The sequence below is a fragment of the Lolium rigidum genome, chromosome 6 (genome assembly GCF_022539505.1).
Source record: "Lolium rigidum isolate FL_2022 chromosome 6, APGP_CSIRO_Lrig_0.1, whole genome shotgun sequence".
Classification (NCBI taxonomy): Eukaryota; Viridiplantae; Streptophyta; class Magnoliopsida; order Poales; family Poaceae; genus Lolium; species Lolium rigidum.
Window position 1 is genome coordinate 240,572,347 of NC_061513.1, and position 25,264 is coordinate 240,597,610.

The 25,264-nt window shown below is 43.8% G+C and overlaps 1 protein-coding gene across 1 annotated transcript; it reads right to left on the reverse strand.

Annotated features, from left to right (window-relative positions):
• Positions 1-5,327: 5,327 nt before the first annotated feature.
• Positions 5,328-21,439, reverse strand: LOC124663865 (eudesmanediol synthase-like). The gene is made up of 8 exons (XM_047201516.1): positions 21,254-21,439; positions 21,087-21,208; positions 13,614-13,633; positions 13,131-13,518; positions 12,736-12,954; positions 12,460-12,595; positions 5,698-5,952; positions 5,328-5,621 (listed from the first exon to the last, which is right to left on the reverse strand). Exons 1-8 carry the CDS (start codon positions 21,437-21,439, stop codon positions 5,328-5,330), a joined length of 1,620 nt encoding a protein of 539 aa, XP_047057472.1.
• Positions 21,440-25,264: the final 3,825 nt, after the last annotated feature.

The window sequence follows — 25,264 nt, forward strand, 5'->3', positions numbered from 1 at the left end:
GTCTTCGCTAAATTTAATATGCTTGGTTCTCATACTAACTTTGTTGGTCTCCTTGAAAAAATGGATATGGATAGAATAAGGTACACTAATAATGCTAATGATGGTGGGGAGATCAAAGCACCAATACCATGTAAACTCCTAGCTATGAATGATGCACTAGAACATAACTATGCTTGGCTTGTTCAATGAAACCAGTAAGAAACCAGGGTTATCGAACCAGTAGGAGTCAAGGAACACGTGAAGGTTGTTGGTGGCGGAGTGTAGTGCGGCGCAACACCAGGGATTCCGACGCCAACGTGGAACCTGCACAACACAATCAAAGTACTTTGCCCCAACGTAACAGGAGGTTGTCAATCTCACCGGCTTGCTGTAAACAAAAGATTAGATGTATAGTGTGGAAGATGATTGTTTGCGAAGAACAGTAAAGAACAAGTATTGCAGTAGATTGTATTTCAGATGTAAAGAATGGACCGGGGTCCACAGGTCACTAGTGGTGTCTCTCCCATAAGATAAATAGCATGTTGGGTGAATAAATTATAGTTGGGCAATTGACAAATAAAGAAGGCATAACAATGCACATACATATATCATGATGAGTACTATGAGATTTAATCAGGACATTACGACAAAGTACATAGACCGCTATCCAGCATGCATCTATGCCTAAAAGTCCACCTTCGAGGTTATCATCCGAACCCCTTCTAGTATTTAGTTGCAAACAACGGACAATTGCATTAAGTATGGTGCGTAATGTAATCAACACAAATATCCTTAGACAAAGCATCGATGTTTTATCCCTAGTGGCAACAGCACATCCACAACCTTAGAGGTTGCTCGTCACTCCCGAATTCAATGGAGGCATGAACCCACTATCGAGCATAAATACTCCCTCTTGGAGTTACAAGTATCAACTTGGCCAGAGCCTCTACTAGCAACGGAGAGCATGCAAGAACATAAACAACATATATGATAGATTGATAATCAACTTGACATAGTATTCAATATTCATCGGATCCCAACAAACACAACATGTAGCATTACAAATAGATGATCTTGATCATGATAGGCAGCTCACAAGATCTAACATGATAGCACAATGAGGAGAAGACAACCATCTAGCTACTGCTATGGACCCATAGTCCAGGGGTGGACTACTCACACATCGATCCGGAGGCGATCATGGCGATGAAGAGACCTCCGGGAGATGATTCCCCTCTCCGGCAGGGTGCCGAGGCGATCTCCGAATCCCCGAGATGGGATTGGCGGCGGCGGCGTCTCTGGAAGGTTTTCCGTATCGTGGCTCTCGGTACTGGGGGTTTCGCGACGAAGGCTTTAAGTAGGCGGAAGGGCGGAGTCGGAGGAGGCACGGGGGCCCCACACACTAGGGCCGCGCGGGCCCCCCTTAGGCCGCGCCGCCCTAGTGTGGCGGCGCCCCGTGGCCCCACTTCGTTTCTCCCTCGGTCTTCTGGAAGTTTCGTGAAAAAATAGGACCCTGGGCGTTGATTTCGTCCAATTCCGAGAATATTTCCTTTGTAGGATTTCTGAAACCAAAAACAGCAGAAAACAACAACTGGCTCTTCGGCATCTCGTCAATAGGTTAGTGCCGGAAAATGCATAAATATGACATATAATGTGTATAAAACATGTGAGTATCATCATAAAAGTAGCATGGAACATAAGAAATTATAGATACGTTTGAGACGTATCAGGCATCTTGCAGTGACCTTTCCCAATGGCTTGGACAATAGAGACAGGGAGATGTGGTGGTGGTGCAGAGTTGTTGTCGATGACTTCAGCTTCAAAGTGTGGTGCAAGATTGACCACAATATTCCCCTCTGCTCTGGTGTTTTCCCTGGAAGAGGAGGCATCCTGTTCATCCAGCTTGGCACCTTGTTCAGCATTTTTGGCACTTTGCACATGCTTGTCACCACCAGCTAGTCCAGCAATACGGTTGCTGCATCTAACTTGAGACACATCAGTAATCATTTTTTCCTTTCCCTTTCTTCACACGCTTGGTGCTTGGCTGATCCGCAACAATATTGAGGTCAGGTACAGTGTCGTCAGATATTTCAGTTATCTCGAGTGAATTAGTTGCTCTGTTTCTTGCACGTACTAGCATTTTCCACTATGTCTATCTGAAGGAAGCACTTACGAACCTTTCCATTTGGCCCATCAGATTCAACAATCTTGCAGTTAGCAGTAGTGATGTGGGTGTCACCAAGGTGAGGGAGCAGTTCAGATGCATTGCCAACTATGTTGGATATGAGACTACGAAGTGCAGAGATAGGTTCAACTGACTCAATAATCTCTATGATTTCATTCTCAACTTCCTGTTGATTAACTTGCTGTTGGGGAGGGGTTACAGGGTCCATCTGTGCTGCACCACCAATAGCATGTGCACCATTGGCTTCAGGAGGAGGTGCAACATTAGCAGTAGGTGCAACATGGGGAGGTGCAGCATTTCCTTGGCCAGGTAAAGTATTTCCTTCATCCATGTTGAGATCATCATCATGCATCATGTGATCATCATGCCAGAAACCATGGTGAACTTGTGGTAAGGGATGTGGGTTGGCACCATTTGGTGGCAGTGGGTCCTCATCACCTACAGTAGCACCAAGCATCCTTATAGCCAACAGAACTAAGGGACAAGTCCAGGAGTCAGAATTTCCATCGTCAGCTAGGTTCTTTATCACAACAATACTCATTGGCAAAGTCCACATTGTATGCACGGATTTTAACCAGAATCCTAGCTCTGTTTGATAAGTCTTTGTTCCAAACAAGAAAACGGCCATAGGGAACAAAGGTTCTGCTGACAGTATCAACATCCCAACAATCTAGTGGATAGTTCAGTAGCATCACCCAGACATCATGCGTCAGGAAAGTGGATCTACGGTTGATGCCATGATGTCGAGCAACAAACCTAAGAATGCTATCCCCAACATTGATTGGACTAACACTAATAGCAGCATCTATGTCAGTGCAGGTGGCAAAGCGAACTAAAGCAGAGCCCATGGAACACATAGAAATAGTACGAACCTCAATGCCAGTATCATGCATCTGTTGGATAATTGTCTGGCCAATTAGATCAAAGTGGTTTTGTCTAGGATCAGGGATAATAGATGCAATCGCCCAGTCATCACAAACGATAGGAAAATCTCCTCCCATAATCACATATCCTCTCTGAGTACGGAGTGGACCGGGTGGGATAGCTACCATAGCATAAGGGACGTGAGGGAAGGGGTCGCAATAGGAGTTGGCCATGCTCAGGAGTTCCCTTGCCACCGAGGGTGGCGACGACGTCGATGAGGTGTAGAGGGAACGTTGGATGTCGATGGTTTCTGATACGTGTGATATGCTATGTGTCCCAGAGGAAGATGAGGAGGCAGTTGATATACCAGTAGAGTTATTGTGCTTTTCTATCTGTTTAACAACCTTTTTCCATATAAATCTCTGACTATTCCTTTTGTGCAGGCATTAGTGAGAGATATGGTAGTACTTATAACAAACTCTACATCTGATCTGATTAGTGCAATCTCTAGATAAATGACCTGGAGCAAGGCATCTCTGACAGAAGGTTGAACGACACGGTTGCCTCATTGCTGCGCAAAGACGTGTGGAGATCGGGCTGCTAATGGATTGGATTGGGCTGCTATTGGGCCGCAAAGGAGATGTGACTTTTGGGCCACAGTTGGTTTCCTCGGCAGGATTTGAAATCGAATTCTTGCTATCTACGGCATGTCGATCCCAAACTTCACGATCATGGCCAGATCTAACGATCTCAACAAAATTTGGATGAACACTGATAGGGATCAGATTAGCACCAGTTAATGGAATATTACCTTGAAAACTATCTTGGATAATACGTGGTTGATAATAAGAAGGCCGGATATGTTGCTGCGAAGTAGAATGAGGTGTATTCTCACGTTGAACTCTTGCATGCTTGGATCTTGATCTGTTTTGGACAAGAGTCCATTCTTCATCTTGTTCCTTGTACCATAGTTTTTCTTCACGTTGCCAATTAGGTCCACCAGAACCCCATAAATCAAAGAAGTAGATGACATAGATAAACATCATAAGGAGTTTCTTCATTCAATTCTTTAATAGCCGAAATTTGATACTGAACTTCAATTTGTTTATTTGATTCACCACATCTTCTAACAACCTTATTTGCAACAGTAGTGATTAAATTTTCCTTCACCCTCCTCTGTGGTAACCCTAAGTCTGCCATGTTTCTTGACTCCTGGACTTCCAATCATAGATATATAGATATGGCCAAACCTGTTACTTAGCTCATAGGCTCTAGGGGTGCCTAGGTCACAAGCTCCATGTGATGTTTAACATATGCATTTTGATAAACTGGCACCCCTGTGATAACCCTGAGTCTACAATATTTCTCCAGGGATGCCTATGAGCTAAGTAACTGGTTTGTCCTTGATCCTCATGTTTTGGTAGAAGTTACTAGGAAAGATGATGTGATAATACATACATTTACCATGCCTATGTTTGATGAGTTTACCATGTGAAGAAAGATGTCTATATTGTCCTCGTCCTCTTTAGCCTCTCCGAAATAGAAAATTTTACTCTTATGAAAATTTATTTTAAGACCCGGCAATAGCTCAAAGATACAAATAATTAATTTCATGTTTAGAGCTTTCTCCAGATTATAGTCCATAAAAATAATCGCATCATCTGCATATTGCAAAATGAAAACCCCTCCGTCAACTAGACTGCTAACATATCCATCACTATATTAAAAAGAATAGGTGAAAGAGGGTCTTCTTGTCCTAACCCCTTTTTTTGTTTGAAAACAATGTCCAATATCATCATTAACCTAGATTCCTACGCTACCTTTACTAACCTTTACTAACGTATTGGTGAATCCAATGACTCCACTTTAGTCAAAACCTTTCATTCGCAAAATTGGCTGCAAAAAGAACCAATTTACCTTATCATATGTCTTTCCAAAATAGATCAAAGCTTGCCATGCTCATAGTTTGGCTTTTCTTTCTTTTTTTCTTTTATTTAATTGTATTCAGGGAACTAAGCACACTCTTACATGCATAGCATAACCCCGTCTTCTTGTTCGATATGATCATGCCATCCCACGATTCGGAGCTGATGAGTGATGACTAACTCAACATAACAGAAAAAATACACCAATATAAATCTTACATGGTACGTAAATGTCTACCACTGTGGAGAACGTGAACATGAACGTGACAGACCATACGAAAAGTGAACAGACCTTGCAAGCTGACACTTAACATCAGGATTATTCCAAATACATATGTATAGTTGGTTGCGGCACGTATCCTGCAGCTGCAGGTTTAAAGAGGGATGGGGTCCAGGAAGAGCGCGGTGACGAGGTCCTTGGCGTGGCTGCCGAAGGTGTAGCCGTCCCTGCCACGGAGGTAGATGACCTCGCAAGTCCTCGCTATGCTCGCCACCAGCTGCACCGCCGGCAGCAGCGCGCGCTTCGTCTCCATGCACGCCCGGTTCAGCAACCTCCACCGGTGCTCCGTCATGGCAGCGATCGCCGCCACGGCTTCCTCCCCCGTCACTCCCTTCTCCTGCATGTAGCACTCCACCGAGCTACCCACGTCATTCTTGTTCTTCCCCAGCTGCACCACGTGATCAAAATAAAGTGAGCCGGTGATGTCGGTCGGTCTCCGGTCATGAGTAGTGATAAAAACGTACCCTGTAAGAGGAGATGTCGTTGAGGAAGCGGCCGATCACTGCGCCAGCCCGGACCATGTCGGGGACAGGTGCGCTCATCCAGTCAAACACCTCCTGGGTTGCGACCGCGCCGTCGTAGCCCATGAGGGCCATGAGGTTGAGCATCGGCAAGCCCGTGGACATGGTAGACAGCTCTTCGTGCTCCGCGAAGCTTGGCTCGTACTTGTCGTTGGTCCATTCTGCCTCCTGCATGTAGTATGCCGATTGCAGTTGGTACTGCACGCACAAGAATTCAAGATAGGCAGTACCTTGTGGTTAGTATATACTCCCTAATTTGTAGTTTTACCCTGGTTTCCAGGTTTAGCAAAAGATAATATTTGAAAAGTTTGATCAATGGTGGAGAAAAATTACCAATACCGATAATACTAAATTCATATAATAAGAAAAAATACATTTTATGACAATTCTAATAATACTAAATTTATATTATGAACGTTCTTATATATTTGGTCAAACATTGTAAATTTTGACTTTAACAAACCAAGAATGCAGGGTAATAGCAAACCGGGGAGTTTAAAGGCAGCGTCTAGGTCTCACACGACTGAGATTTAATAAGTTCCAAGTCGACCTCCCGTACCATCACCAGCTTCTTTTTTTTTTGTTGACAAATCCCACGTACCTAGTGCGTTGTGTTTGGCTGCTGGTTGTTCTTCCCACGTGCCCATGTGTTTGAGTAGGCTTGTTTGTTAGATAATTTTGACCGGGCTTGTATGTTTCTGCTTTTCTACAAGCTTTGATGCATCATTTTGTCTAGGCAGTTGATATATTTAGACTACCCTAATTTTTCTTGATGTATTTGGACATGAGATTAGTCAGATTTTTGAATAATAGCCTCGAAATAGCATCATACACAAGGATTGTAATTTGTATTTTCTCACCTGCGCACGGGTTGCAGAACTATTAATTATTTTCTCAGCTGAAAATGGGTTTCAACTAGTTTTTTTTTTCAGTTATGCTAGTCCAAACAAGTTATAACCGTTATTTTCTCACCTGCATAGGGGCTGCAACTGGTTTTTCTCACTTGCACACGTGTTGCAACTAATATTTTCTAAGTTGCGTATGGATCACAACTGATTATTTTCTCAGTTGCGCATGGGTTGTAACTGCTATTTTCCCAGTTGTGCATTGGTTGGGATTTTTTTAGTTACGCATAGGATGCAACTGGTAGTTCTCACTTGCGCACGGGTTACAACTGATATTTCCCAGTTGCACATGGGTTGCAACTGCTATTTTCTCAGTTGTGTATTGGTTAGTATTTTCTTAGTTACGCATGGGTTGCAACTGGTATTTTCTCAGTTGCACGTGGGTTCCAATTACTATTTTCCATTTGTGCACCGGATTGTAACTACTATTTTTTCAGTTGCGCATGGGTTACAACTGGTCAGTTGCATACGGGTTGCAACTGGTATATTTTTTTTGTTACGCACGAGTTTCAATTACAATTTTGCCCGTTACTTATGGGTTGCAACTTCTATGTTCTCACTTGCGGACGAGTTACAACTGGTACTTTCTATGTTAAGCTAATCTCGGTTAGATAAGAATTAATCAAGAATCAATTAAAAATAAATGTTTACACATAGAGAAAACGTAATCAAAATCATAGATTTATGCATTTGGTTCTTTTTAAAAGATCGACGAGTATTAAAGCAATATACAAGAAGAAAACAAATGAAAATACTACAGAGTTACATATAAGTGCTTATGATGAAAAATCGATCTTTCTTTTTGGGAATATAAACAAATCAGTGACATATAAGTGAACGTGCTATGTGGAGAAGCCAAGCTGCAAGGTCGGGCCCATAAACGGGCATTGCACCGAGCTGTCCTATCTTTGTTGGCTTTGAGCTATTAATATACTACATGATTCTTTTGTATTCAATGTTGAAATACAAGTTGGTGCAATTTTGGGAATAGACGCACCGGGCTAAAGCATAAGACTAGTCACAATGTCAGAAACTCAATTCGGCTTCCAGGTGCGTATGATGCATAGTATTATATAAAAGTATCATGTGTATGATACTATTACATGTTACTATGTCCATGATGCATGGTATCATGTACTAGTATCATAATTTTTTATATTAAATGATTTGTAGAATCTCAATGCACATCTATGTACAAGATGTATTTGACATTAAATTTTCTAGTACTACGTGCTATGATACGGTATCTACCTAGTACTACAATCATCTCTCATTTAATTGCACTACCACATCAGCTTTTTTGCATGCATGAGATGCATGATACTACCTATGATTCTACAATTATGGATATCTTCCAAGCATTAATAAGTATTATTCTACGAATCTATCAAAAAAGTATTATTTTATGAACCGAAGGGGTTTTAGATGTTCCTTTCCTCGAATAAAGGGGTTCAAAATAAATCTATGGAGTCACTTGACCCTATAGCCTAAGCGTGGCTCCTCATGAGACAACATACACCCACTACAACCGAAGATCTGCATCATATGTTCTCCTCTTCCACACAATCTTCTTCCCTATATCCCGTTGACTCGCCAAGCTAACATCAATGTGATTATTACGTAATTTTCCCTTTTTCACTATATATGTCATTGGGCTTCATGAAACACCTTTGATATATTTTTCAATCTAGACACAATCAATGGTGTTGTTGTCATAATGTTTTCACTTTACCCCAACTCAATAGCTTTGGAAATTGCTGAAGGTCATCTTGTATTCAAGACTTCCTAGATTTAGAGCTTTCCTACTTTGTGTATGGTAGGGATTGATAAGGGAAAATATGATAAAGCAGATGAAGCAACAATTAAACACCCTTGTCAATGCTTCTTGAAGCCTAATGCACTACACATGGCAGATTTCGGCTATATAGGTACACAGGGAGATAGATCGAGCGAAAGAAATCTGGCCCTTGTTTTTGTGATTCTATAGAAACTGTACAACACTTGTTTCTTTCTTGCCCTTTTGCCCAAATAATCTGGCGTATGATTTATTTTACATATAATATACCACCTCCTGCAAATATTACTAATATGTTTGGTAATTGGCTAAATGGTGTTGAAAAGAAAGATAAAGTCAGAATACGGATTGGTGTCTCGGCTTTGTGTTGGTCTATCTGGACCACCAGAAATGATCTGATTTTTAACAAACAGAAGGGTACAAATTTTTTGCAGGTTATTCGCAGAACTACACACTGGATTCAACAATGGGCGTACCTACTCCCGGAGGACCAGCGGGAGGTTATGGATACTGGATGCAACCGTTTGCTAACGGTTACTCAGGACTTCTTTTTCCGGGCTACTGGGTGGCGTCATACTAGTAGGCTACAGGATGGATAGCTATATGGGGAAACTCTCATTTCCAACTAGTTGCGCCCGCACCCCATTTTTTGTTATAACACTTCTAAGTTTCCAAAAAATGCAAACTAAAATTCTAGAGATACATTGTGTTATATGTTGCTTTTGCTTTCGGAGGTTGACACATGTCTCAACCTTCTTTGATTCACAATGTAAACTTTTGAATTCTAGAATTTTAATAAATGAAAAGGCCGTGTGCATCGATTGATGCAGAGGCTGGGGTATGCCCCCATTTCGAAAAAAAAAGATCGAGCGAAAGAAAGAAAAACAAGAAGATGATATGCATCACATATGCAAAACTTGAGTAAAAGGTTCGTGGACAGACAAAGCCAACATCCATATATGACACTGAAACCATACTCCAAAACTGATTAAAATAGAGAGGGGGGGGTGCCAATGTAGTTGCTAAAGTGAATTAGAATGTCGAGTGAGCAAACTCAATACTCAATATTACGAGGTAGACTTTTCTGCGACGTACCGCCTTTTTGACGTAAAACATGCGGTACTTCTCCTGTGGCTCTAAAAGTTCCTCAAACTCCTTAAAGTTGCTTAGTGTTTTGATGTACAACATGCGTAGGTATTCAGGGAGGATGGAAACCGCGCTTTCATCCCACCTGCAGGTGTGCATTAACAAAAGCATGGACAAAGCTCAAATTTAAACGATAAAAATATGCATTATATTCTTAGTCATTTCGGGATGCCAATTGTGTATCCCTTTTTAGTATCTTCAATACAAATGAACTAGCTAACATACCTCTGAAAGGCTTCATTGAGGCTACGGCACTCCTCTAAGGTCGCATGGACATCAAAAGTATCGTCCAGAAATGACACAATTCCAAATGTTTTGGCGAATATCAAGCGTCCACGCGAGTGCTCCTCTTCAGGGATCATCCCACAACTCCAAAGGTAGATCTCCACCATACGATCCCGAGAGTATGTTAGATTTACGGCGTTGTAAATATCCCTCCACCACCTGCGGCGTGACAATCTAAGGTCACCAATTTATCGTATATACCTGTGGAGAGTATGTTTGCTCCACGTGCTATTTTGTTTTCTCTACCAAAACTTTTCTTGACGGAGACTTAGCAAAACGGGGAAATCATTCTTCTAGAAATGCAAGCCATAGATTAAAATTTTAAGAGGGCTTACAAGGTCAGGGCCTTTAGCTCCTTGAGGTGAAGGGACCTCATGAGGTTAGAGTTGAGCCTAGAGAGCTCCAGCAGCGTGCCGTCATGCACCTCCTCCTGCGCATACTCTGCGACGTAGCGCATGGTCTCCAGCAACCTCGTGTACCGCGGGAGAGGGTGGTCTAGGGCGCGGGAGACCTGCTCCGCCGCCGGCGACCGGAGCTCGCCGTTCATGGCCTGGAGGTGCCGCCGCGCGAACTCTATGGCGTCATCCAGAGCAGACTCACCTGGCACCGCCATGTGAGCCGCGTGGTACAAGCTCAGCAGAGCCCTCAGACCGCCGTCGCTACTCAGGCGTAGGTTTGGGGCGCTGAAATTGCCCGAGCTATCTCTGAACTTGTCGAACACATCTGCACGATTCGTACGATTGGTTTAGAACTAGAACCCGATGTTCTTCGATTATTCCTTGTTAATTTTGACCGGGTTATGGAAATCTCAGCCCTACCTGCAGACACCCAGAACCATCTGTTAATATAGGTATTTGGTCAAAATTTGTAAATTTTGAGTTTGACTCAATTTATAAGACTTGTAGCAGGCGACATCTTTAATTATGTTTACAAAGAATTTGTGAGTGAAAAATGACTTATAATGACCTACAAACTTGTAATATATTTTTCATATCTCAAAGAAAATCATCATTTTATTTCTAAATTTTGGTCAGTTACTTTTCATAATGAAGTGTAAGGAAACATAGTTCAAACAGAAATAAAAATTGAAACATGTGTCTTTATGTGCATAGCTATTATATACTCTCTTTTTGAATGTTGGTCGATTTACTGCTACGGTACATTGGATTAGCCGTCCACTCTATGTTTCCAACCATCTGTATATATTTCCTTTCTAAATTATTTTATGTTTGTTTACATAATCATGAAAATGTGAGCTTGGTGAGGAAAATATACACAAGCTAACATCAATGTGATTATTACGTAATTTTCCCTTTTTCACTATATATGTCATTGGGCTTCATGAAACACCTTTGATATATTTTTCAATCTAGACACAATCAATGGTGTTGTTGTCATAATGTTTTCACTTTACCCCAACTCAATAGCTTTGGAAATTGCTGAAGGTCATCTTGTATTCAAGACTTCCTAGATTTAGAGCTTTCCTACTTTGTGTATGGTAGGGATTGATAAGGGAAAATATGATAAAGCAGATGAAGCAACAATTAAACACCCTTGTCAATGCTTCTTGAAGCCTAATGCACTACACATGGCAGATTTCGGCTATATAGGTACACAGGGAGATAGATCGAGCGAAAGAAATCTGGCCCTTGTTTTTGTGATTCTATAGAAACTGTACAACACTTGTTTCTTTCTTGCCCTTTTGCCCAAATAATCTGGCGTATGATTTATTTTACATATAATATACCACCTCCTGCAAATATTACTAATATGTTTGGTAATTGGCTAAATGGTGTTGAAAAGAAAGATAAAGTCAGAATACGGATTGGTGTCTCGGCTTTGTGTTGGTCTATCTGGACCACCAGAAATGATCTGATTTTTAACAAACGGAAGGGTACAAATTTTTTGCAGGTTATTCGCAGAGCTACACACTGGATTCAACAATGGGCGTACCTACTCCCGGAGGACCAGCGGGAGGTTATGGATACTGGATGCAACCGTTTGCTAACGGTTACTCAGGACTTCTTTTTCCGGGCTACTGGGTGGCGTCATACTAGTAGGCTACAGGATGGATAGCTATATGGGGAAACTCTCATTTCCAACTAGTTGCGCCCGCACCCCATTTTTTGTTATAACACTTCTAAGTTTCCAAAAAATGCAAACTAAAATTCTAGAGATACATTGTGTTATATGTTGCTTTTGCTTTCGGAGGTTGACACATGTCTCAACCTTCTTTGATTCACAATGTAAACTTTTGAATTCTAGAATTTTAATAAATGAAAAGGCCGTGTGCATCGATTGATGCAGAGGCTGGGGTATGCCCCCATTTCGAAAAAAAAAGATCGAGCGAAAGAAAGAAAAACAAGAAGATGATATGCATCACATATGCAAAACTTGAGTAAAAGGTTCGTGGACAGACAAAGCCAACATCCATATATGACACTGAAACCATACTCCAAAACTGATTAAAATAGAGAGGGGGGGGGGTGCCAATGTAGTTGCTAAAGTGAATTAGAATGTCGAGTGAGCAAACTCAATACTCAATATTACGAGGTAGACTTTTCTGCGACGTACCGCCTTTTTGACGTAAAACATGCGGTACTTCTCCTGTGGCTCTAAAAGTTCCTCAAACTCCTTAAAGTTGCTTAGTGTTTTGATGTACAACATGCGTAGGTATTCAGGGAGGATGGAAACCGCGCTTTCATCCCACCTGCAGGTGTGCATTAACAAAAGCATGGACAAAGCTCAAATTTAAACGATAAAAATATGCATTATATTCTTAGTCATTTCGGGATGCCAATTGTGTATCCCTTTTTAGTATCTTCAATACAAATGAACTAGCTAACATACCTCTGAAAGGCTTCATTGAGGCTACGGCACTCCTCTAAGGTCGCATGGACATCAAAAGTATCGTCCAGAAATGACACAATTCCAAATGTTTTGGCGAATATCAAGCGTCCACGCGAGTGCTCCTCTTCAGGGATCATCCCACAACTCCAAAGGTAGATCTCCACCATACGATCCCGAGAGTATGTTAGATTTACGGCGTTGTAAATATCCCTCCACCACCTGCGGCGTGACAATCTAAGGTCACCAATTTATCGTATATACCTGTGGAGAGTATGTTTGCTCCACGTGCTATTTTGTTTTCTCTACCAAAACTTTTCTTGACGGAGACTTAGCAAAACGGGGAAATCATTCTTCTAGAAATGCAAGCCATAGATTAAAATTTTAAGAGGGCTTACAAGGTCAGGGCCTTTAGCTCCTTGAGGTGAAGGGACCTCATGAGGTTAGAGTTGAGCCTAGAGAGCTCCAGCAGCGTGCCGTCATGCACCTCCTCCTGCGCATACTCTGCGACGTAGCGCATGGTCTCCAGCAACCTCGTGTACCGCGGGAGAGGGTGGTCTAGGGCGCGGGAGACCTGCTCCGCCGCCGGCGACCGGAGCTCGCCGTTCATGGCCTGGAGGTGCCGCCGCGCGAACTCTATGGCGTCATCCAGAGCAGACTCACCTGGCACCGCCATGTGAGCCGCGTGGTACAAGCTCAGCAGAGCCCTCAGACCGCCGTCGCTACTCAGGCGTAGGTTTGGGGCGCTGAAATTGCCCGAGCTATCTCTGAACTTGTCGAACACATCTGCACGATTCGTACGATTGGTTTAGAACTAGAACCCGATGTTCTTCGATTATTCCTTGTTAATTTTGACCGGGTTATGGAAATCTCAGCCCTACCTGCAGACACCCAGAACCATCTGTTAATATAGGTATTTGGTCAAAATTTGTAAATTTTGAGTTTGACTCAATTTATAAGACTTGTAGCAGGCGACATCTTTAATTATGTTTACAAAGAATTTGTGAGTGAAAAATGACTTATAATGACCTACAAACTTGTAATATATTTTTCATATCTCAAAGAAAATCATCATTTTATTTCTAAATTTTGGTCAGTTACTTTTCATAATGAAGTGTAAGGAAACATAGTTCAAACAGAAATAAAAATTGAAACATGTGTCTTTATGTGCATAGCTATTATATACTCTCTTTTTGAATGTTGGTCGATTTACTGCTACGGTACATTGGATTAGCCGTCCACTCTATGTTTCCAACCATCTGTATATATTTCCTTTCTAAATTATTTTATGTTTGTTTACATAATCATGAAAATGTGAGCTTGGTTAGGAAAATATACACATCAGAAAGAATCATACATGTGTTTGGTTTGTGTTTTAACCAAGGAAAAAAATAGCGCGCTATAATAAAATAGCGCCGGCTGAAAAATACGCTATTAGCGTGCTATAGCGTGCTAATAGCGCGCTATAGCACGTTATAGCGCCGAAATGATGTAGCGTGGGATGTCTAGAAACGCTATAGCGTGCTATTAGCGCCGAAATAGCGCGCACATGACGCATGTGGTGTTTTATCACAATCTACAACATGTTGTACTTACTTTCGTTGCATGAATGCCAACATATTATATGGAACATGATTTTGGTGGAATACATAACCACTGAAAGTTCATGGAATTTATTTAGTTTTTGTCTGTATCTAAATAGAAAACGTTATTTTATTATTATTTGCATGTGAAAAATCACATTTAGTAGCAGATTGAAGGAAAAAAAATGCATATTTATGTGTCATTGAAAAGTGGGCAACCAAAATATTAGCAAATGAAATCACATAACCACTCTTTTTTAATTTGGCAAATTATTTGTGCAATGAAACAAATATCCGTTAAAACTTCTGGAACTGAGTTTTGATGTTTCTTTACCATGATAATTTTTTGAATAAATCATGACCTCGGGGCTTCAATTAGAATGCAGAGTAGGGCATTGTCGATGAACGTTGTACCATATATAGATGTAAGATTCTTCACAATAATTTGCATCTCCATATCATATTGGACCAATTGTTGATCTTATTTACCATGTATAAAACTGCAATTTTACTTTCAGGTGTAACATGCCTTCATTTACTAAATTTGTTGTAGTTTGGACCGTGGGCTAAACCAAATAGATCATGTCCTCATATGAGTAATGATGCATCATGACTAATATCTTTGCCAGAATCAATCATCATTAGTTTGTCAACAATGCACTTTCTTTTTTTGCTTGAGAAACTCAAAATACCGAAATGATTAAGTTTCCATGCTTATAGTTTTGAAAGATGAGTACAGAAGAATTAATGACTATTATTTTTTGCCTAAAGTATATGCAGCACAAATGGAAACATAGTTAATCAGCCTGCCCAAGCCATGGAAAAATAGCTATATGTTCATCCTAAGAATTTATATGAACTTATTATAAAGGTCTTTGCAATACGTATTGTCAAGAAACAAATATATTCCGTTTGTCGTCAAAATTCTACTAAGAATGATCTTTTTTCTCAAAAATAGATTATGCTATTGTTAATTAACGGTTCACATAAAGGAAATATTATATATAAGATTCCCAATGTGCTAGCTGAGAAAGTTTGGGTTACATAGTATGTCAAGAAAAGTAAACGAACTATCAACAGGAACCTTACTCGTCTCGGCGCTTTGTTCATCGATCTGCTGCTTCGGAGGCTTGATGCGAGGAGAAACCAAGGACAACAGCTTGCGAGTGTTCAATTCAGCATCATCCTGCAGCTGTAAACATTAGTAAACTATTACTTAATCACCAGGCAAAAGCTCATGCTATTTAACATGAGAATTGACAGGCGTGCCAACTTGCAAACCGAGAACCGTAGAGTTATCGACGGAGTGTCGTCGTCTCTGCGCCAGCTTTCATCCATTATCAGCACGCATTGGGCCCTCTAGCAGTCTAGCTTCACCGTCTCCCATCAAAGATCCTGCGTCATGGTGCTGACGCTTTGTGTGCCCGTGTTTGCGACGATCTGAACTCGCTAGCTTATCTCTCCTCCTTGATGTACTCTGGGCATGTGTCGTGGCCGTGTACTGTAATGCATGTACTCTGTACTGCACCCTTTGTTCCCTGTTCTTGATGAATGCAAATTTCATATGGGATTTTTGCCCACCGTTGACGCTTTAAAAAAACTTGACAAAGGGAATAACCATCATCATGCATACATGCGATAGACATCAATATCCTCCCGCCAAAGCATATGTATCTAGAAGTATAACTACACGTACATCTCTCATGCATATTCTTATTTAGAGCATCTCCAGTCGCGTCCCCCAAACCGTCCCCCAAACCGCGCCGGATCGAGCGTTTGGGGGACGTGTTTCGTTCGTGCCGCGTTTGGGGGACGTCGCTCCCCAGCCGCGTCCCCCAAACGCCGCCCCAAACATTTAAAATAATTTTTCTAGCATTTTTATTTCAATTTCCACAAACTAATACATAATTTGGAACGTGGTTTACACGAAAACACAGTTTGGAACATGGTTTTGCACAAACTAATACATAGTTTGAACCATGGTGGACACAAATATAAAATATTGCAAAGAAACTAAACCTAACTAGGCCGTGCATCGAAGGTTTCGTGTGTTCGCTGCTAAGAAAGAACACTCGAGGGCACACCCAGTCACCTAAACTGGAAAATCCAGCGGGAGGATGGTGCCCTTGTTGGTTCTACCGATGAGGCGAACAGGCAGAAACCTCCGTGCACGTATTCGCTGCGAAGAAACAACACTCAGTCGTCCTCCTCGTCGGTGCTGTCGTCGTCCCTGTCGACGTGGTAGTCCCGGAGGCAGCGCCTCTCGTCGAAGACCTTGACGCTCATGTCCCTGTTGCCGAAGTAGGAGAACACGAGGATGAAGCCGGCTTGGAGGCTGTGGTGGCGCGCGAACTTCTCCCAGCCGATGTTGAAGTACATCTTGCCGCGCGCGTCGTAGATCGCCTTGACGATCCACCGGCAGTAGCCGCACGAATGCTCCCGCAGATGCATCGTGCGCGGGCGTACGCCGCCGACGTACTCGGCGAAGGAGTCCGGCAGCCTCTGGGATGCCGCGCGGGTCGCCCTTGAGGACGTGGACGAACTCGAACAGGACGTCCGGCTCCACGTCCATCTCCGACGATGATGAAGGCGGCGGCGTGGAAGGCGACGGCGAGCGTTCAGCTGCGCCGCGGCCACGACCACGACCACGACCGCGGCCGCGGCCGCGAGGTCCGCCTCCGCCTCTACCAGACATAGCGTCGAGTCTTGTTGAGAGATGGTGGCGGCTAGGGTTTGGGAGAGAGGCGCTAGGGTTTGTGTGTGGAGAGGGACGATGAGAGGCGCCCCTTTTATAGGCCGGAGGGAGGCGGAGGAGCGGTGGCGCTCATTAACGCCGGCACGCAGAGCTAGGCGCGACGGGACGCGTCGCTGCGCCCTCTGCGGGAAGCTGCACCGTCGCTGCGCGCCAATAACTTCCGTCGCGAGGTAGGCGACGGTTAGGTTTAAATTAAGTGTGCCGGCGACGGGTCGGCCCCGCCACTCCCCGCCTCGCTTCGTTGTGTCCGGCGTCCCCGGTGCGTCCCCGTGGGACGGGGACGGGCTCGGGGCGCCGGACACCGAATGGGGGCGCGCCGGACGAAAAAGGGCTTTGGGGGACGCGGCTGGAATGCTTTTTTTGTCCGGCGCGCCCCAAATCGCTTTGGGGGACGGTTTGGGGGACGCGACTGGAGATGCTCTTAGTGTAAATTCAGCTTCCTCTCCTGCTTGTATGCTGCCATTATCTTCTGATCATCTCCCGTTTGAGAGTGACGCACACTGCAACTTATGAAACCGATGGTAGTCTGGCCACCCAGGTGAGGATCCATACGAACCCATCCGCGGACAATCTGCACCGCATCTGCCCAACCGAGAGTGTAATTATGGTGTCTCCCTGCTGACCGCGAGTACACAACGACGTGCTGCTAGTGTCGGCAGCTGTCCCGGCGTTCCCAAGGCGTATGCTGCACCCACATAACCTGCAAGTCGTGAGCAAGGATTTGCTACTTTCTGGCACCATATCGTGCCTGCATCTCCGACCAGGTGTTGGATTCTACGATGGGCGCACCTAGCTCGCGCCGAATCGAATAACTGAACCGGGAGTCCAAGCTTCTCCACGAGCTCATCCGGACCAGCAGGTTTAATCTTCCCGTGATGATGGCATAGACTCGCGGACGTTGCCGACAAGGCACACTTCGCGAACGCACCATCAATGTCTGGAGAATCATCACGGCCTCGCGGCCTCTTCAGCAAACGGCAAATCTTACGGTGCGCATGAAGTGGCATTGCATACGTCTGCACTGGTTTTATCTTAGGTCTTACTGAAACCATTAGAAAATCTCTACCAAATTTTACGGTTCATCTAAGTGTAAGCCATAGAATAAAAAGATCGCAACACATACCTAGGTCATAAATTGCTGGGCAGTGGTGAACTGGTGATCCATTGGGAGGCACCGGCCGCCAGAAAAAAATGCAATCTGCTTCGTTACCTTGTAGGCTTGTACGTTTTCCGCTATCGCCCGGTGTGGATTTCCCTGTGATGATTGAGGGATTGAGGTCATGAAAGATGAGAACCCATGCATATAACAACGATGCGGGGGAAGAGAGGGAAGAGGGCCAACAGGATCGATCAAGTTGAATTATTGGGCTGAACTCCTGTGCACACACCTAGGGGTGTTCTTGGTGGCGGCGGGAGGTTGGGGAGCCAGCAGCCTCAATGATATTTTTTCTGTACTTCAACTTCTATTGACCTAAAAATAGATCGAAGGGGTATGGGAAATAATTTATGGCATACGTGGGTAATTAACTCCAAGTCTAACGTGAATACTCATTGATGGCTATGATTTAATCATCTAATTAATTGATGGCCGGATGTTTCTGTTTTTTGTGGGATTTTCTAGCTAATTCTCTAATTTCTAGTTAACCCGTAATGTACTGTTAATAGATAATAATAGATTTTACAACTAACATGGATAGCTGCCGATCGGTTGACCGGTGGCCGGCGCTGCATGGCCCGGACAGTCTACACAACAGCACCTAATATGCAACCCTGGTGGGCTGGCAAGTTGCAACGATGGGGCAACGGTGAGGCAACGGCATCATCCGCCTCGTCCGCTTGACCCACGACCGCACCAGCCGCTGCTCCGCCTGCCACGCAATCGATCCCCGCACAGGCCACACCGCTCGATCCCGCTGCCAACCGCGCTCCCGCCCGATTCCTCTCCACCTTGTCTCCAACCGCGCGCGCAGTTTCACTCCAAGCCAAGCCAGAATCAAGACAGTCTTCGCGTACAAGGTTATTTGACCAATGCACGTGGGTGATAGTGCAGTTAGCTACAGCTGAATCTTTCCTTGCAATTTCCACAGGCATGTGCATGGATGTGATCCAAAATGGCCGGTCTGGTCCGCAAACCAGTGCGCCGATCGGCATCAGCCACCAGTCAGTCTGTCCATCGGCAGCTATAGATTCGTAAAATTTTGAAATCGCGTATTAGTTATAAAATTGCTGAAAAAACGTATTATTCAAAAAAATTCAGATAAGACAGATGCAGGGCTGTGCAAGCAGCCGTGGTTGTAGGGCGACCCTGATGTGTCCCTTCCTAGTTGGAGCATGTGAAATTCGCGAGCGAGCTGTCAATAAAGTTGGTTGAACTGTGCACACAAATTTAATATACGTCTTGCCTGATATATATGGACAAAAATAACATTAGTATGAATCTGTAAGAAATTTTTGAAAACCTCATTTGTAAGCTTGTAAGGCACAGTAGTCATTCTACATAAGAGTAACTACAATCAAGTAAAGAGGATGGAGGGCAAAAGGTACACTCTAGCAGATCCTCTAAAATCTTCCCGTCCTGTAATTTTTTTAGAGGACCCCCTAAAGACAAATTGAGATTATACAACTTTGTTAAAAATGAATATGAAACTAACAAGACGAGTATCCTATGTCTTGGCTTAAAGATCCCTCCAAAGTTTATGCATCAATTATTATATGAACGATAATGATTATCTGCAAGCCAATAAAGTAGTTTCTGTCATTTCAATTCCGAAGAAAAATGTGCATGATCTTGATACCGTAAAACAGTGAAATTGACCTTTGTATAGAATTGCTCCTCATTCGGAGTGAAGATAAGTTGGCTCCCATACGTCTTGTTTGTTCCCATCAAGAGAAAAACATGCATCGATGCAACGTGTGACGCCTGACGCCGGTCAACAAGTTGCACTAGTGTACCATGACTAAAGGGTGACCGCAACGGATGACGGCCGGATCCATAGCGAGTTACGGCTTTTTCTCATGCGGCTTCTGTACCGGTCCGGGTTTCGTCCGCCTCCTTGACTCACTCGACCTCGTGCGTCATCCACCAACTATAGTCTACTGTTTCGAGTGAAGGAGAAATACACCAAACCTGCAGACAAATCGTTGATCCATAGCGAGTTAGGGCATCTTCAATGGGGCGACACAAATGGACGCTGAACGACCGTATGCGTTCGCCGGGCCGAAAAATGCATCTGATATCACCTCCAGCGAAGCGACGTAAAGTGACCGGGTCCACGGCGAGATAAACCTGGCCCAAATATGCGCCTCGGATGTGTCTCTACGGACGCTGCGCGGACGCGCAAAGTGTCCGCTCGCGTCTGGCGGACGTTTCGTCGGGCCCGTCTGGCAGCGACTCTGCGTCGATGTGTCTTCTTAGGCGCGCCAGCGACTGGCGCCGCTGCGTCACTTCGGTAGTGATGTGGGCATTACCCTTCGGTAAAAAATATTATGCTAACTCCTACAGCCTAACCAGGGGCCCATGAAGATCATTCACCGACCAAGATGGGCCGATACGTTGGTTTCGAAAAAAGATTCTTGATGAACAAGGCAAGAAGACGAAGGACAAGGAAAGTTTAGACATAGAACTCTTTGTAATCTAGTCGAACCTGGACATAACTCTTGGGACCTGGACAACAATATAAGGGCCAGGAGAGAATCTGCCGAGGAACACACAATCACCACTACCAGATTCACCGCAAGTCTAGAGCTAGGTCATTAGAAATATTAGCTTCTCGACGAGATCTTAGTCTTTTCCCTCGGCTACCCCATTGTAACCTGATAATTTCGATAATCAAGTTCAGACAAGCAGGAAGTAAGGGTTTTACCTCATCGAGGGCCCCGAACCTGGATAAATCTCTCTCCCTGTCTGTTTTGGTATCCGATGTCTCGTGTCAGCCTGGAGGATTCCGTCAATCAAGCCCCAAAAGGTGAGCATTGCCAAGGAGCACCCTTGTCAATTGGCGCCGTCTGTGGGAAACCTGTTGGCACAAGGCTTGTCGTCGGCTACTGCAGTCATGTCGTCCACAACTTCATCAGCATCGCCGACGTTGTCATCGGCCCCTTCATCACCAAGCTCGGGGAACTCGATTTGATTCGGGTCCTTCGATTACACGCCGTTTGTCTGTAGTGCCAATTATACTATTACCTCAACTGCGACACCAGGCATGGATTGGGCTCGGATGACGCGCCGTTTGTCTGTAGTGCCAATTATTCTTCGGATGAAGAAACTATCGACAACATCGCCAGGACAGCTACCTGGAAGGTGGCGCATCATCAGATCTACGCTATCCTCAACCCGGTCGACGGGGATGAAGGAGAACGCACCCCGCATGCCAATAGGCGCCGCAACATTGAGAACAACTCTAGTAACGATAATAGTAACTATACTATTACTGAGAAAGAGTGGGAGATTGCCCGTGCTGCTATAACCAACAATACTCGGATCCCTTCTGGAGCTTCCGCAGGGATTCTTAATGCGTATCATACTATCTTAGAAAGGAATCGAGTGCGATTGTCGAACGAGCAAGCATGTCTAGAACGACGCCGGCACGCAGCCGATCAATCAAGTGAGCGACGTAGAGCGTCACATGGTAGTGCGTCTCGAAGTAATCAAGGTTCAGGAAGACATCGACCAAGGATGCCTCGACTTTAGGAAGATGATGCAAGGGAGATAGCTTCAAACTTGTCCAAATCCTTTATGACTATGGACACCGCAGGCATGCTCAGGCCAAAAACTGTCGAGGGAGCAACTGCCAACCTTGTATGCTATTAGATCAACCATCAGCTGACACCCGATGGGCCCATGGCGCAAGCTCATCGGGATGCTCTGGAAAGCCTCGTGATCCTTGGAGATAAGCTCGTCCCTAGGAAGGAGAAAGCTACACACTAGGGCAGTGGATCCAGGTATCGTTCGAAAGACGCTCGTGATGATATCACACAAGCAGAATCGACAAAGCTCGATGACGATGTGCTGCAAGAGAAGGATATGATAGCGACGATTCCGAGGAAACTCAGGAATACGATGGCGAATTGCGAGGAGCCGATTGCTAAAGTTACAAGATTCGAGAGACGATGCCACCGAAGATATTCAAGCCTACTCCCACTGATGCTGCCAATTATGATAGGCAGCAGGAGCCGAGGTCTTGGATAGACGATTACTTACAAACTGTGATCTTGCATAAGGGAAACCAGATAGCAGCGTTGCAGTGTCTGCAGCTTTACCTGAAAGATTCGGCACGAGCATGGCTGAGAGGCTTACCGAAAGGATCTATTAGATCCTAGGAAGACTTTGGTTGACGCCTTTGTCAAAAAAATCAAGCCACGTACAAGAGGCCGGTCGGAATCGAAGAGCTACGTCATTGTCAGCAGAAGCCGAAGGAATCAATGCGCACGTACATCGGGCATTTTACTAAGCTCTTAAACACTGCTGAAGATGTTTCCGTCGATAGAGCAATTGGTGCCTTCAGTGATGGCATCCGACGGGAATCGTATATCGAAGAACTTGGTCGAAAGAAGCCAAAAACTATCACCAAACTGATGGAGAATGCCAACAGTTGGGCTGATGGAAAAGATCATGTAAGGACACCTCGTTCGCGCAGTGACGACGAAGATGATGACCAGCAGAGGCATGATTCGGGTCATCGACGTGATCGTCGTAAGAAAAGGAAAGACCGCGGATACGATGATACTAACATTGTAGCTGCTAGGTATTCCGATCGACGAGATGATCGATATGATGATATGCGTGATGATCGTCGAGATAGCAATCGCAATAACTCTGGAGGAAATCGCGGCAATTACAGGGAGCGACCTTCAAGGGTCCCGAATTTACCTTTTGCTGAGTAGTTAAATGATTCCTGTTACATACATGTGTATATCGATCCCAAGGATGACACTAAGAAGTCGAGTCATTTGCTAAGAGATTGTCGACAGTTTATTGAAATGCAGCAGTTCTACAAAACAGGCAGGCAGGGGACAACCGCAGCAGCCGAACCCGCACCACCTCCGCCTCAGCACAAAGTTCAGCAAGTTCAAACTCGTAATCCTAATGAAGCCTTTCTCCCACCACGGGGATACATGAGCATGATTCACAAAACTAGTGTTTCCAGAAGATAGAGGAAGAAGCTCACGCAAAAATCAACCTCGCAGAAAGTACCATGGCGAATATTCTGGAATGTGTAGATTGGTTGTCACAGAGCATCCTATTTAGCAGAGCTGACCATCCGATGTCTATCCCAAAACCAGGTCATGCTGCCTTGGTAGTCGAAGCACAAATTGGAGGATTCAACATGCATGAGCAAAGTGTTCATGGACAGTGGAAGCAGATTAAATCTGATATTCGCCACCACAGTCAAAAACATGGGTATGACAACCAAAATGTTAGAAGAGTCTGATACATGTTTCCATGGTATAGTTCCTACTTTACCAGCATACCCTCTTGGCAAGATTTCCTTGAATATCGACTTCGGGAAACCCGACAATTTCAGGAAAGAAAGAATCAAATTTGAGGTAGTCAATTGGGAATCACACTACCACGCTATACTCGGGAGACCAGGTTATGCCAAATTCATGGATGTGCCACACTATGCATATCTAAAGCTCAAAATGTCAGGCAACAATGGGACCAATATCACAGTCCATGGAAGTTTTTCTCGCTCGGATAATTGCGACCGCGAGTTTCAGAAGATCGATGCTAAGTTTGGAGTAAAGCAGGAAACAATCGATTTTCCCTCTAAACAATTAGCCTCTCGAGACAAAGATTTAAAGCTCCAGGAGGATGACAGCGTTAAGAAGTCAAAGAAGAAACAAGATGACTCTGCAATGGCAGTTCCAGCTATTGCTCCTTTGGTAGTTGATTATAAGGCCTCAGCCAAAGGCGCTAACACTCTGGCAATTATCGCGAGTACTCCTAAGGAAACCATCAATACTGCTCCAGAAATCATCGGCACCTGAGCTACAGGCTCCCTAGGCACGGATCAAGACAAGAGGGAACCTCCTCTTACATAAAGGAGACGAGTGGTGACATGCATCTTTATTCATAGATGTTTTCTTTCAATAAGGCTTTCCTAGCCATAGCAGTATTAGCTTATCTTATCATCATAGACTTATTAATAAAGACTCAATTTTTGTTTACTCGAGTATTGAATTGATTTGGGACACCCGAAATTTTTTCTCAAGATTATTTCGCATAATACCCGCGAACTTTGGCTTCAACAAGTGGACTCGATAAAAAAATATCGAGGGTCGCTTGTATTGATTATACCCGAAATTATAATCTAAAGCCTCGGGAAAAACACGAGCGCTGCAATGGATGAAAATCGATGGGACTTACAACAATACACAATTGTCCTTTGCTAAAGTCTCAGGGAACATGCGAGTGTTGCTGATGGCAAGGATAAAACTACTTATGAAAGGCCCATGCCGGTACATCGAACAAGGAGGTACTAAAGAGCGACGGAGCCGACGGCAGGCATAGTTCCCTCGATTTGCTTGGAGGTTGTCGCCAAAACATACATCATCGGTTGAGGCAAAGTTGCGATTACTACGGGTTCATCGAACCCGCAACATGAGCTGATCACTCAAAGAATTTGCCACCGATAACTTTCATACAAAAGCATCACAATACCGATGCCTAAAAAAGGCTAAGAGAATCATGATTTTCTCCTTAGTCAACAAATATTTGCCACCGACACCTGAAGATAAACTATGAGGACATAATATTTTGCCAAAAGTGGCAAATATGACGTGGCCAATAGATTTAAGATTGAGTAAAGTTTCATACACATGAATAAACTTATACCTAATGCACCCGAATATTCTGCTACAACAAATATCGGATGCATAAAGTTATCATTACAATAGAAGTACAAACGTCATCAAAGTTATTCTTACGGAATTTCTGCTGGGACATTGTAACATCCCAAAAATTTCAAAAAAACAAAGAAATGAATTTCCCTATTTCCAAATTTTGGAAACCAACAAAAACTTTTATTAAATTAAGTTTGATACATAGTGATCATGCTTATATGTTGTGATATTGCCATGATTGTTTGTTGAAGTATTTTGAAATGATCTTAAACCCTAAACCTTATCCTTTTCACCATCCAAGTTAAAACAAAATAAAAAGAAATTAAATAAAAAAGGGGCCTATGTGCCT